Below are 14,869 nucleotides of genomic sequence, written 5' to 3'. Positions count from 1 at the left end.
TTAGTATTGTTACCTTATTATTTACATTATTTACATCAATTTCCCTTCGGGATCAATAAAGTCTTATCTATCTATCCTTGGGTCTTCAGTTCTATCCTGGATTGGGGTATCTTCTGTGTGAAATTTGCGGATTCACCCTGTTTTCATCTTTGTTTCATTTGGGTGCTTTGATTTCCTCCCACTTTCCAAAGACATGCTGGCTTGGCTAATTGGTGTCTCTAAGTATATGTGTGTGCACTTGTGATAGGCTTACTCACATGAAGGGTGTAGTCCTGCCTCCCGGCAAGTTTGTGGGATAGACTGTGGGTTGCTGTGACCTATGCTCATGACTTATTCGATCTAATGACTGCAGCACCTTCACCTTTTCCTTGTGTAAAAGTGTCATCCTTCCTACGTGATTGACTAGAACAGAGGTTCAAGTCTGTTTCTCGCCTATAGGTTCAGGAATATATCTAATTATTTATAGGAAGTATCCACCGCCAGTCTGTGGAAGGGAAAGGAGTTTTGTTTTTTAAATTAAGACCAAATATGTGATGTTTGTTACATAATGTTTTTTTAATTTGATCACTTCAACACAATACAGCATTGATGAGACAGTTCTTTTCTTAATTCTGAAAATAACAACTAACATCTGGTTATTTATCGCAGGTCAGCATCTGATTCATGTAATTTTTCAACTATCTTCAAAATTGAAGAAAATATAAGACTTTTGGGGGAATTTGTGGGGTCATTATTAGTTGTATTGATTTAAAGGGGTAGCACTAATCTTGTGAATGACTCAGTTTCATTCTGGGTAGATTAACTAACAATAAAGGACCAGAGGTCATTAGCTGTTTAATTACCCTCTGACCTTTCTGTGATTCTTCTTGTCAACTGACCACAGGCTACTGGGCACACTCTCTAATGGTACTGTAATAGGGACATAAGTGCCCCCTGTCTTGTATTTAAAGAGCAGTGACTTGTACCCAGAGGTGAAGAATACAATGGGAGGAAGCCGATACTTCTTTATCCTGTTTAAAAATATATCTAAAAACATGTACAAGGAGCATACTCAAGCAACATACATTTTTCTTCATCAGAATCCTTTCAATTTAAGCTGATGGATTTAGCAGTAGTTACAAGTGTGTTATAATCTGTTACTTTGTGGACATTCTATTAGTTTTAGAAGATACATTTGGGAGTACTTGTTACACAAATAGGATTTATAGATTTTGAATTGCCATTTCAGTGTTCATTAGGGTTTGATCCCTACCAAATGGGCAGGTGAGCCCTTAAATTTAGGTCTTTGTTAAAAGGTTATCAGGGACAAATGTTTTAATTTGGAGGATAGGACAGGGTGTCTCCTTGTATGAAGAGCATTTTTGGAGTTCTAGTATTATACGCTTTTTTTCAGCCATTTTCCTTTTCTGACTACTGGTATTCTTACCCTCATACTCTTTATTTTGTCTCCTTCTAAACTCCTAGGACTCCGCTAGTATTAGATTTTTATAAAAGTTGTGTTATAGATATAGATAACTCACAACTGAGACACTGTACTCAAAAACAATGTCTCAAATTTTGACTGAGATTGAACTGGACTTTCCCTGAGTAGTATTCCTTAGCAGCCTCAGCACTGCAGTGCACTGCAATGCAGTTTCCAAAAGGAACTTTGCTAAACATTGCTAATGATATACCTTATATTTACCAGTTCTACTCCTTAGAAGTGCCTAAGCAGTGTTTCATAACAGTTCATAGCAAATCACATTTCTCTCTAGGAAAATTATACAAGTCTGCTGCATGGAAATTCTATAAAAATCTGTTTTGAAATGCTGCAGGGAAGATTACATTAAGTCTGTTGATTTCAGATTCTAGAACTTTCTTGTATATAATCAGTAATGAGCACGTGACTTCATATGCTTTAATTTTGCTTACGCATGTACTACCTAACAATAATATAGGCAAGCCTGAACCTAGGGGCTAGGATTACTAATCAGGTTCTCTGAAGTAACCACTTATTTTTATACTTTCTTGAACTTGTCAGCTTATTGTTTGTTTATGTCTGCAATTAATAGTTGTCATAATTTTAAAGATTTGGCGATTTAATTAAAAATTGTAATCTGTTTCACACAAACTGAAAATTAACCCAGAAACTTTAATCAGTCATGTGTAATGCTGCAAATAATTTTTTGAGATACAACTGGTCACATCTAATAGAGCTTAATCTTTCTCAGGAGCATTAAATTAACTGATTTGAACCGTTAAAAAAATGCTTTAGAAATCCTCTCTAGAAAGTGCTGGTTTAAAAAATAGTTTGAATATGCATTGGCTTTAACAACATCAACAAGGCAATCGTCTCAGTCAGTTTCAGGCACTGGTCTCTGTCATTGTATGACTTATTTTTCTGCATCATTAAGCTCTGCCACTGTTGAAATGATTAAAGCAGACATTATTGTCATTCTTGGTGAACACTTGATTGGTCCAGGACTGTTCTTCGGTTAAGTAATGGTAAGTAGTTAAAACAACTCTGATATAAAGTATATTTGTATATTCACCAACATTGATGAATTCTTTTAATTCCTTTTAGAATTGCTTTTTTTGTCAGACTGTTTAACCTCAATGTCCGCAAACAGCTGAAATCTCGTATTAAAATAATTGATAGTAACAAGTCTACAACTTCACATTTACATTTTTAAAACAATCAAAAACGATAACATCTGCCCACTTAATTAAACTCCGTGTAGGAGTAATATATCAAAGTGAAAAAGAAGGCATCTGCACTTTGTGGAGTATAAAACTCACTTTTTATACCAGAAAGCTGATTCTTTTGGCCTTTTTAGCAGTAAATTGAGTTTTGTGTAATACAGTGTGCAGGGAGTGCTTTTGTTTTTCATATTGTTAAAACAAGAAAAAAACTACTTGTACTTTCAGTCTCATGTATCCACATGTATTAGTATACATATGTGCAATACATGTGTCTTTTGACATTATTTTATTTGTTTCATAAGGAAAGTGTTATCTAAAACCCCTCCTGAGCCCCTTGTCACTAGAAGTGCAGGTATGAACTGAACAAGAAAGAGCTAATCCACAATAGATCAGGCTGAATTACGATCTCCTTTCACATCTGTGCCTTTGTTCCTTGTTCATAATGCCAGAAATTATTGAGGCTTGTCCACCCCCCATCACCCCCCGAAAACCACACAAAGACAGTTTAATAGTTTGGAAATTTAAGATAATCGGAATAACGTGAAAAGGGCAAAAGTTCATCAGTGGAAATTGCTTCTTTTGAATGTCAAAAATAAAGCCTTCTCTTGTTTCTGTAGTGTTTTAATAAGAAACACATAATTATTTAAACTATTGGTCACAAAGAATTGTTCTCACTTCAACATGCTAGCAGGCTTCTTTGTCTCATACTTTTCTGTACTTCAACATGAAAGATTTCCTGATCGATCTCTCTGTCATCTATCACTTCTTTACATTAGACTGAGTATGGTCTTTGAAAATCAGAAATGTATCTTATAAATTTATATAAGACTTTGTGATAAGGGGAAATAAGTGGAAAAAAATAATTTAAATGTTTCTGTAAATATTTTGTAGTTTCATTTAATAACCTTATAAACTAAAATTGTCTTGCAATCACATTAAGTGATAATATCATAATTTAGTCATTCTAGTATTTCAAGGAATATTACTAGAAATGCTAGTTTCAGATTACACATACAGTACATGTAGCTTTTATGATTTGTGTAGGATTTCTTTCACTGTCCAGAAAGTTCAGAATGTCACAGAAAAAAGAATACAGCATAAGAAAATGCTATTTTTCATGCCATTGAACCCCTTGACAGTAATCTGTATTAAATTGTACAGTGCAGATAATCAAACACAATAAGCAGTGACACTTAACATGTCAGCAGAGTATACAGCCTGCTGTGATTTAGCTTCCAACAAATGACTTAACAACATGGCTACCAATGCATTTTGCTAATTGCATCATAGATTTCTTCTTGATGAATACAGTGTGAATTAACACAGGATGGCTAATCTAGTCTTTCACTGTTATTGCTGTACAAGAAGCCATGAAAAGCCCATACAGTTAGTTACACAAACATTAGTATTAACGATTGCCCATTTGGAATTGGTGACAAACTGCAGTCTGGCAGAATCCTGAGGCAGAAACCAATCAGAAAGTTAATGAGGAGAAAAATTACCCACCACAGTTGCTCCTTAATTACATCCATGGCAGACAGGAGCAAAAGGGGCCTGTGGGTGGATTTGAACTCAGCTGATATTTGCTCAGGGTCACGAAGGCCAGGATCCTTGGAATTGGGTTCATGTATCTTCCTTGACTTGTAACTTCATAGACAATTTTAACACAGTAATATTTTTTGTTCTCATATCCATAATGAATTGAGCTGGTAAAGGCACTGACGGGATGCAGGAATTGCCTTTTTAATAAATAGATTTTTACTGTAAAATGGTTCTCTGCAAAGCAATTGTGCTGCTAGGTTTTAAGAGCTGACATTTTTCACGATAGCCTGAAACGGTTGCATTTGTTATCCAGTTGTGACTCCCATTTGTAAATTTAAAACAATTCTGTTTTTATGTTACGTGTATTTATGAGGCTTAGTTTTTCAGGTAAACCCACTACCACCAGAAAAGTCCCTCCTGTAAAATCTAGATGCTTTGAAATAATCTGCACTTGACTAAAAAGCTTTTAGTATGATCAAATTATATTTAACAAGTTTTTTTGCTTCACTTAGTTACTCATAGGAAAGATTCTGACCAAACATGTGATTTTTTTGTATTTTTGTTAAAAGGAATAACTGTTTTTAACTTGTTTTCTTTAAAAAAATTATAGAGATTTTAGGTCTCTAAAATGGGCTTTTTATCCACAATAATGGTACACGTACAGTATGAGACAGTAGCTGTACTAGGTTATCATTTTCAGTAATATTGTACCTAGCCTGACAGTTCTAAATTCCCTCAGGTTTTTTTATTCATAGTTCAGTGTTAGTGGCAGCAGAGTTCTGTGGAACAACACCAGTTTAATTATTTTTCAAGACACTAAGTGTTAGTAGTTAATCAACCTGTGCTCAGTTGGTATTCCATCTACTGACTAGAATATACAGTAGTATCATTTTGTAGAATAATTTGTGTAGTTACAGTTTCTATAAGATCTATAAGATTTCTTGTCAATGAATATTTAAAAATTGTCTGTTAACTGCATTAAATTTATCTGAAATTTGTTTTCACCGACTGTTAATTAACTATTACAGACAAAATTTGCACCTAGGGTCATATTTGTAGTCTAGGTCCTATACTTTGATATTGTGCCAGTATTTCCTGTACCATATTGTAAAGCCTGCTTTCAGTTTTCAATTAACAAATTTGACATTCAGTAACCTAGCAAGTCACATTGATTGAAGCCTGTATTTGAAAATTGTATTTTCTCAATGCAGAGTATTCCTGTGTCTTTAAATGATTTTTTTTTCTGGAACTCATCTTGCCTTTTTTTGTTATTTTTAGTGCTTTTTCAGCAGTTGCTCGTCCAGTTACTGTATGTAGATGGTTGCTGACATCTAGATTTGGAATGTCGGACAGCATTGAGGAAGGAATATTTGTTTTCTTTATATCTGCAACAGTGATTAGAAAACAGCTGATGAAGGAAGGACAGAAGGAAAACCAGTGTTGCTAAGAGCATATAAGGATGCTTTTAACTCAAGCTTTAATTTCCAACTCGTACTACAGAACAATCAGAGCATCTTAGATTAACTGAATAACTGAATCTTTACCTCAAAGTCTTATTTTTGATCAGGAACACTCTTTAGAAAGACCTGTCTCACTCCATAGAACGTTATTTAACAGTTGTGACTCATACAGTTAAATCCACAGTATTTGCATTTAACAAGGTCCAGAGTTGCATCATTTGTTGAGATAGTCATTCATACAGTGTGCATAGTCACTACTTTGTGAGTAATACTAGTTGTAGCTTACAGTATACATGGTCTCATCCACTTTCTAAGATGGTTTGATTGTCAAGGTCAAAAGTATAGCAATGAGTAAATGAAAGGTAAGATCCATTTTCCTAATGAAAGGTAAGGCAGAGGTTTCTTTTTTTTTGCCTAGTCATTTTAAGGTTTATGGTAAGCAATTTACATTAAAGATACTGCATTTCCTTTTTTGTTTCTCATCTGCATATCAATACTGAGCTAAACGCTGATGCTGAAATATGCAGCTAAAAAAACGCCTGTATTTAATTTTTAATATGTTGTCATGTAAAAAGTAATCAAGCAAAATTACGGGATTTTGTAATTGGATTGTAAAAAAAAAACATTTCAAATTAAAACATCTGCCTTGTTTGTTTTCTCTTTTGAAAGTTTTTCTGCCATCCACTAGCCAGGATATGGGGCTGACCTACCTGTCCAACAGCTCACTGATGGGCTCTGAAAATGCCAAACAAGAGTGTGAGACCAGCTCAGAGTCTGGTGCCTTTACAGCGGATTCCATCCTAGAGGGAGCCAGCAAGTGATGTGTGAGGTTGTAGCCAGGAGAGCTACCACAGTTCTGAACTGGAGTTATCTGGAACCCTCATCTCTTTGATCTGGAAAAGTCGTAAATCATTGTAGCAGGTTGTTTAAATAAACTTCATTCAGCATGTTGCCTTGTTGCCTGTTACAGTACAGAAGTCCTTTTGAGAGTTCTCTTGTTTGTTTAGGTCTGCCTTTGACAGATGAATGCATGAAAGTAGATATTGTCTCCATTATTGTACTTTGCTAATGTTCTGTTTATTGCTGATGTGAACCTTTAAAATTACGTTCCTAATTAAGAAGGTATGGAAACTCGGTTCAACACATTTAATGAGAAATTCAGCTATTTGTGAACTGTGGCAGTGTATGGAAATTGCATTTAATTACAAGTTTAATAGACAAAAATAGCATTCCTTTTAAATCTTCTTTTGAGTTTGTTTTCTATATATGCGATTGTCAGATGGGCCTTTTTCATTTGTTTGCTAGTATATTTTCTGTTCTTTATTATTGGGAATATTTTGTTCATATTGCTGTTCTTTTTCCAACTGCTGTGAGTGATTCAGATGTGCAAACCTTATAATCATACCTTCCTAGTTTTTCATCGAATGGTATGGTAATTGAGCCCAACCCTTTCTGATGATAAATTCAGCAGTTTTAAATGTAAGCTATGACAGTAAGCCTGAATATATGGATGTTATTTTAATTAAACATTTTAACAGAATTTCTCTTTGTTCTATGTTGAATTCAGAATAAAGCAGAGGTGATTGCAGTTCCAAATGGAAGTGTTTTACTATGATTAATATGTGATTGTGTGTTACAAGACTGGTTTAATAGTTATGTTTTAATAAAGAAGTGTAAAAAGTAATTTGGAAAACTCATCTGTTTATTGTAGCTACCAAGTTTATGGAAATAAAAATGTTATTGATGACTGAATTTCACTATATGTGTTTAGGGAGTGCAGTATGAAATAGAAAAAGAAAATTACTTGTATTTTCTTCGCTCTGTGCTTTGAAAACATCCATTTGATTTCGCCCCATCTGTTGTAATCAATAACCTGACCATCTTGTTTTTTATTAAATGCACTTACTCTTAATTTCATCCACCAGTGGTTTTAGAGAGAATAATGTGGAGTTACCTATATAGGTTTGACATTATAAATCACTTCTTGAGACTGAATCGTACAGCAGTATCGATTGATCCTGATATATCACAGAAATTTACTGTCACTTCTGTTTTCAATTAAAGATACAATCAGTCAGATAATGACTTAATTGGATTTTACAGAAGATTGAGTTTTATTGCCCTGTGCTTTACGAGTTTAGTTAAGGAAGACCATTTTATCACAGTTGTCAGCATGCTGCTGCTGCTGCTGCAGAGCTGCATCTTTCTGTTGCTGTTCCTGTGTTCTGTACAAGACTAGAAGAAAGTGTCAGTGGGTTTTTTTTTTCCTCGATCACACTATGAATCATGGATTGTGGGTTATAGTTAAAACAGACTTCGCCAAGGCTGGTGCAGTAATGATAAACAATTGCATTCCAGAATTCAGAGGTGTGAACTTTTTTTGTATCTTTGTCTAAATGTTGATCAGGGATATATCTATTGGGGATTATTTGCATTCAATTAATATGAAAATGAGTAGAATCCTGCAGATATAAGTAGAAAGTATAGTATCATTATAGTGAAGTCTCTTAAGGTTTAGCATGTATATAATGTAAAATGATGGAATCCAGAATTATGGACCAATAAGCATGATACAGTTCCAGTTTATTAATACTCCAACTAAAGATCATCAACACTATAGTGAGAGGTGTTGCTGAACAAATGTCTTTTAATTGTTTGGAGAATATTCAAAAATGTATGACACCTGTAGGGCTTACAATATTATTGATTGATTATTTTTTAGAAAGATTTTGACAAAGTAACCTGTAGCCATTGATTTTTAAAAGCTAAGGGTGTGCGAATGAATAATGCTCCAAGGAGCTGGATTCTGATTTGGCTTCTGTAGAGGTTACAGCGGTATCAATAAGAGGAGCTGCATGGGTTAGATGGCTAATGTAAAATTTGAGTCTCACAAGGATAGGTACCAAGGCTGTTGCTCTTCTCTCCATAGTATTTGACTTCAGGTTCTTCCAGGAAGGCAATGAATGACAGTTACTGAATGGCAAGAGAAGGGAACAAAATCACCCTCATAAAGCTACAAAGCAGGACCCTTACAAACATGGTGGTGTCCTGGTTTGGCTGCACAGACCTCCACAGCTTTGAAAGTCAGTCCTTCACTGGTCTGTAGCAGAGATGTGTTTACATTTACAAATAACCTACCTGAGCATTTTAGAGCTGAAATATACCCTTGAGATGTTTTTGTCATCTTCAAGCTTGTTGGACAACCTTGTTAGCTGTATAAGGCGATGCTATAAAGTTAAAGTGTGCATTACAGTAAGGGATTATCACATCCCATTTTAGGACTATTTTTGTAGTTAGATTTGATATTTTAAACTGAAAACACTGTAATTTTCCTTTGTGTTCATAGATCCATGACAGCTTACTTGTCAATTTTTAGTTTCTGTGTATTTCCTGAGCATTGTGTAAGGGGACAGAATCATGGAAAACTAGGTTTGGGCTTAGGGCCAGCGGGTCATTGGTTCAAATTCCAGGACATGAGAACAAAGTAAATTGCTCATAGAAATGCCCTGCTATATACATGGACACTCTAGGTGATGTTGTAAATGCAAATTCCTCTAAGCTTAAAAAACGTTTTACATTTCTGTTGCTGATGTTATGATTATGTCTGAATATTCCCACTCTCTATAGATACATTACTTTTCTTATCTTACTATCTTCTGTGAAGTATTCTGAGTCATTTCGTATCTCTTGGAATTAGTTTAATTTGGTGAACATCCATTATGAAATTAGGACAATACATGATGATCAGTATTTTTAGATGATCTAAAAAAGACTAAGAAATGGGCAAAGAAATAATGTATGTACAGTATGTAATAATAAATGTAAGACTTTGGATGGAATTTGAAATAAAGTAATCTGGACGCTGCGGTAGTCCTCTTACACATCTGAACACTTCTGCCACTGTTTCATAAGGTTATACTGCCCTTGTAATAAAACAATGGTGGTTGTCCATTGACGTATTCCTGTGGTACAATCTGAATTTCATTGCCAGCCCAGAGCTCAGAATGTTCCTTCTCTGTATAAACCTGCTCTTAGGAAGAAGGTCGCTTATAGTGGTATGAGACATTATTATTACAATGTGAAAAAGTAAGATGAGAAGTCACAGAGCAGTGCATGGAAGAGCTTGGCTTTGAACAGTTACCTTACCAGGCTTATAACTCAGATCTCATTTGAATTTAAATCAGATGACAAGGAGATCCAGGTGGCTGTACAGCAGTGGCTCAGGCACCAACCAACATCATTTTAGTATGAGGGCATCCATAACCAGATCAGTCAAATTTGAATGTAGATGGAGTAGAGACGCAATTTGAATTAGGCTGATTTATTGGTTTAACTCACCTGACTGACAGAACGAAAACCTGACCATAACCTGATAGTTTGGATAACCCTCAACAAAGTGAATGGGACCCTATAACACAAATGCAGAATTTAAAAGTTAATACTGTAAAGAAGGATGTAGTTAGTAGATTGAACGAAGGAGAGGATATGAAAGATCTGATGGAAGTCTTATATATCAAAGCCAGTCAGTGACTGTGGGTAGTCTGGAGTGCAGTACTCTGAAAATAAACTGGTTTGAGCAAATCTGACAAAGCAGTTACTTGCACAGAACTTCTGAACAGGGAAGTGTCTTTGTCAGTGCTTCCAGATCTAATGTTCTGATTTCGGCTCCACGTTGAGCCCCAAAAGGTAGTAGTGCAGATTGCAAAATCTTCCTGCAAGCTTCACACCTTTTTACATGAAGGGAAGCGCCAAATGCAAGAGTGCTGTATCCCTCGCTACCTGTAACGATCAGTTCTTTCCGGACCCTATGCGGACGACACAGTCCGACGGAGTGGGGAAACACTAGGGAAACGTCATGCAGGAAAACGGGGCTGAAGACGAGGGGGCGTGTCCAAGGTGCGCTAGTGCACGGTGGAGGTGTGGCCGAGGCGAACAATCCAAGAGTAGTCCTTAGGGAAAATCCAAAACGCAAGGGTAAGTCCAAAACCAGGAGATCCATCAGAACAGAGAATTAAAAACTACGCAGGCCGGGTCGGAACCGGCGGACGGGGAACGGGTACGGGAACCGAGATTAAAACCTTAACGGGACCAGGCGCTTCCAGGTCCCGGACTCGCACGATATGGAAATCAGACGCAGAGCCCGGAAGAGCGTCAGCGCCTGGCTTTTAAGGTGGGCAGGGAATGGGAAACAGGTGCAGAGAATGAAGTCTTAAGAGAAAGGGCTGGAGCACCCTTAAGGGGTCAAATCCAGACTCAAAACTTTCTTCTTCAGTAAAGCCTTTACTTAACTGGTTCCATTCTTCACCCCTCTGCTCTTCTTAATACCATCTTCCACGGTCTCCTCTATTGTTATTGTTGTATTGTTGTAATTATAATTATGTCCTGTCTTGTGAAATTTTCTTATTTATTGTTGTAGTCTTCTTATTTATTGTTATTGTCATCCTGTAAAGCGCTTTGAGAAGCCACCTTTAAAGGCGCTATATAAAATAAAGTTTATTATTATTATTATTATTATTAAGGAGGGGGGACTAATATCGTGACAGCTACCATCATCTGCTGTCTGAAGCCATCCAGGAAGTCGCAGGAAGAGCCAAGCTCATGGCAACCATAACTTCAGCAGAACTCTTAGAAGCTATGCACCACCTCTCGGGGAATTTTTAAAATAATTTTGTTTACTGGGTATTATCAATCTTGGATCTTGTAATCACTGAAAGCTATAGACGCTTTTCTATAGGTATTTAATTTAAAAGCAAACAAGTCAAACACAAAAGCTTTTGTTTTCTCTTGGAAATCATGCATACTGTAAATCAAGCTTATATGTATAGTTTTATACAGTAATATAAAATAAAAGGAAAAATGCATGCAGTTTTGAAGGCCTTCAAGAAAATTCCTATCTACTTAGTTTATACTGTAAGTGTGAATGAATTGCTGAAACTAATAATATGAAGATTAGATCAAATTGGCCCAATGGTCTGTAACTATCACAGCAGCAGTTTGGCTTTTGAGAATAAATGGAGGAAGCTTGAAGCAGTGAGATGGCTCTCGGTGTATTTTGGTGTCTGCAAGAGTCCCATTGACACCATGTTAATAGTACTGTTACTACAATGACACCTTCCTAAAGTTTGGATTTAATTGAGCCAATGTTTTTTTTTTAAAAAAAGAGCAGTGTTTTGTTGATCCAGTATGGATGTATAAAATATTGCTGCAACTTGTGAGGTGTGATTCTGAAGTCGATATGAGTGTCAAAATTCAGATTGTCATTGATGATTCAGTTCTTGAGACAATAATAGATCGAATTTTAGAAACAAAATGAAGATCAGACAGTTGTTGAGGTTTATTCAGGATCATCATATGTTAAGTACATACTTACCAAGTTTAGGACAAAATAACAGACAGTTGGCCATCCTGGTTTATGTAGGAACTTCATTTTACCAACGTTTTTGCCCTTGTGATTAGAATAACTGCTGTACCACATTTGCAGTTAATTGGCTAAATTATACAAGTATGGCCCCCTTCACAGAGCAACTGCTGATCTATTGTGGGTGTATAAAGTATTGCTGCAATTTGGAGATTAAATTCTGAAGGATGTCTAAGTGAAATTAAGCCTACCCAGATTCAATTTAATTGGTGCAGCAGTTCATAAAAAGAAAAAAAAATGACAAAGGTTTTGCATGAAGATAGCAGGCCTCCATCTTGGTTGACACTTTTTATAATCCACAGTTTTGCCATATGTTTAAAGATTTATCTGACTCAGAATATCCAGTATGAAGATACGTGACTACTCAGTTTTTAAACAAGCAGTTTTAAAAATGGAAGGAAAAAAAATTACGTAATGGACTGCATAATGTAAACTGCAATACGACAGCAAAGACAAACATGTACAATGTGGCAGGGAATTAGTTATTGGCAAGCACAAGAAAATAAATCCCTGGATCTAGGAGACTATAAATCATATTATATTTGTTGGTTAATAAAAATGGTTGAAGATTTGCTAAATGAAAATACTAATAGCATAAATAAAAGCATAAGAAAGACTATAAAGATATTTGGAAACTGGAGAATGTCAATAGGTATGAAAGCCTATTGATGAGACAACAGTGAACAAAGTCGATACAATTTGCCAAAATATACATAGTCCAATAGGTTTTTCATCAATATTCTTTCAGTATGAAGATGGATGATTTTAAATCTCTAGTGCTTTAGAGCCTGGAAACTTTTGGATTATTACAAAAACAAATGTAGAAACGTTGCAAAATATGCACCTGAATCTATGCACCTATGTAACCTCATCTGTATTAGTCATAGACTTACAGTATTAAATATAGTTACATAATCAGCATGGCAATAGTCCAGAGCACATTGCTAAATCAGCAACAGAATTTCTGAAGAATAGGATCAATATACTGGACTGACCTGTAAAAGATTGACTGAATTCTTTGATTGAGTTGAGTAGATCTGATAGTCATCTGAAATTCTGTAAAAATCTAATGATGCTCACATAGTCTAACAAAATACTTATTTATTGCAGCAGAAAATTAAAGAGAACAAAATATTTCATTGTTCAATGTGTGAAAGGATTTATTCAAATTCAGTATTTTCCAAGTTTTGTGAACTTTATTGCACATATTGTATTTTTTAACATATTACGTTAATATGAATGTCAAAGACTCCAATAGATTCAGAAAATGAAATGAATTTTCTTTCTATAGTATGTTTTGAGGATATCATTAAATACCTTTAAAAACTCCTTCTTTGGGAGGATAAAGGCAGTCTACTGGTCATCCAACACAATAATAAAAAAAAATCACATTTTGATTCAGATTGTTTTCTGACAATTATAAATATACCCTGCAACCGGATGCCTTGCATAATTTTAATATATTTAAGTTTCCAAACCCAGAAATGTTTTGAGTAATAATTTAAAGTACTGAAATTTCAATCTGTAATGTTCACTCTAATTAATATAAAAGGGCACAACAATTGCCTAGTGGCATTAAATGTGTTTTATTTAGTGAATATATATTTTAATGCCAACCTTTTCCTATTTCAAAATAATACAGTATTACACTTTTTAATTAGAATACATCCCTGAAATAATCTCGAGATCATTTACTCTTTGCCTACTGTAATAAAAGGCACCATAAATTCCTGGAGAACTCTGATCTGCTGAGTTCAAAATTACCCTCTGCTTATCTGAAGTAAAGCAGAAAACCAGCAGTAAATTGTTTAATAGATTTGTACTTACATAAATGTTTTTGAATCATGCTGAAAATAACCAATGACAGCATTGTGCTTTTAGCGTGGGTATCTCATTGCACATTTGTTAGTACCTTGCTTCTGAGTCAGAGGAATATGGGGGTTATGGCTGGTGATTCTGCCTTTCAGGATGGGGAAACGTTTTGCAGCAAAAGACAGAATAGAAACGTGCTTGAGCAAATATGTAGTGTACAATTATATTCTTTGAAGTAACCATCAGCTACTGTATACTAATAGCATCAGGGCTTTGTTTGCCAATATGATATAGCACAGAGGAGGCAGTGGCAGCTATCACCACATAAAATGCTACAATGATTTCCCCCTTATTTGCCCACCTGGGCCTATAAGATTGATCCTTAAACCATGTTTCATTTCATTTTATATTGCAGGTGTACAAGTTTTGTTTTTTTAAAAAGGCAGAAATGTATATATGGAAAAGTAGAATATGTGGGTTCTGTTATTGAACTGCTGTGGGGATTTTAATAATTGCTCTTTGTTTAACCTTACCATTTTACAATGTGATCAGGAATTCTAGGTCATTTAATTCTGACACCATCCTGCAGCTTAAAGCCAAATTTGATAGGTCTCCACACATATCAAATTAGATGTTAAGCACCTTGAACATCAGTGGAATTCAGACTCCATATGCACAAGGTGTTGTTTTTTTTTTTGCTTGGTTTGTATGGAGAACAATCAAGACTATTTTTCTCTGGGATTTTCAATTAAATTACAGTAAAATCTTAACTGGACAATTAATAATTTATTATTATGGTTAAATAGCTTGTATTTTGCAAAGTAGTATTGTTAAATCGTGTAGAGTGCTATCAACAAAATGGAGAACAAAATAAAGAACACTTCAATACGTTGTATTGTTTATTTCAAATAGAATGACATCAGTACAATATTGAGTATCATTAGCCAGTAACATT

At 35.1% G+C, this 14,869-nt stretch overlaps 1 protein-coding gene across 2 annotated transcripts in view; it reads left to right on the top strand.

Annotated features, from left to right (window-relative positions):
- dmrt1 (doublesex and mab-3 related transcription factor 1) overlaps positions 1–8,231 on the top strand; it is a 38,182-nt gene extending 29,951 nt beyond the window's left edge. Inside the window, exon 5 of one of the 2 annotated variants that reach the window (XM_015338674.2) lies at positions 6,354–8,231. In XM_015338674.2, coding sequence (XP_015194160.2) covers positions 6,354–6,505 — 152 coding nt within the window. In that variant the 3' untranslated portion in view covers positions 6,506–8,231. The remainder of the gene's footprint in view (positions 1–6,353) is intronic. The other variant, XM_015338683.2, reaches the window with a different exon arrangement.
- Positions 8,232–14,869: the final 6,638 nt, after the last annotated feature.

This window comes from Lepisosteus oculatus, chromosome 3 (assembly GCF_040954835.1).
Source record: "Lepisosteus oculatus isolate fLepOcu1 chromosome 3, fLepOcu1.hap2, whole genome shotgun sequence".
Taxonomy (NCBI): Eukaryota; Metazoa; Chordata; class Actinopteri; order Semionotiformes; family Lepisosteidae; genus Lepisosteus; species Lepisosteus oculatus.
The sequence above is the reverse complement of the archived record's forward strand: the minus strand, read 5'-3'. Positions and strand labels throughout refer to the sequence as shown.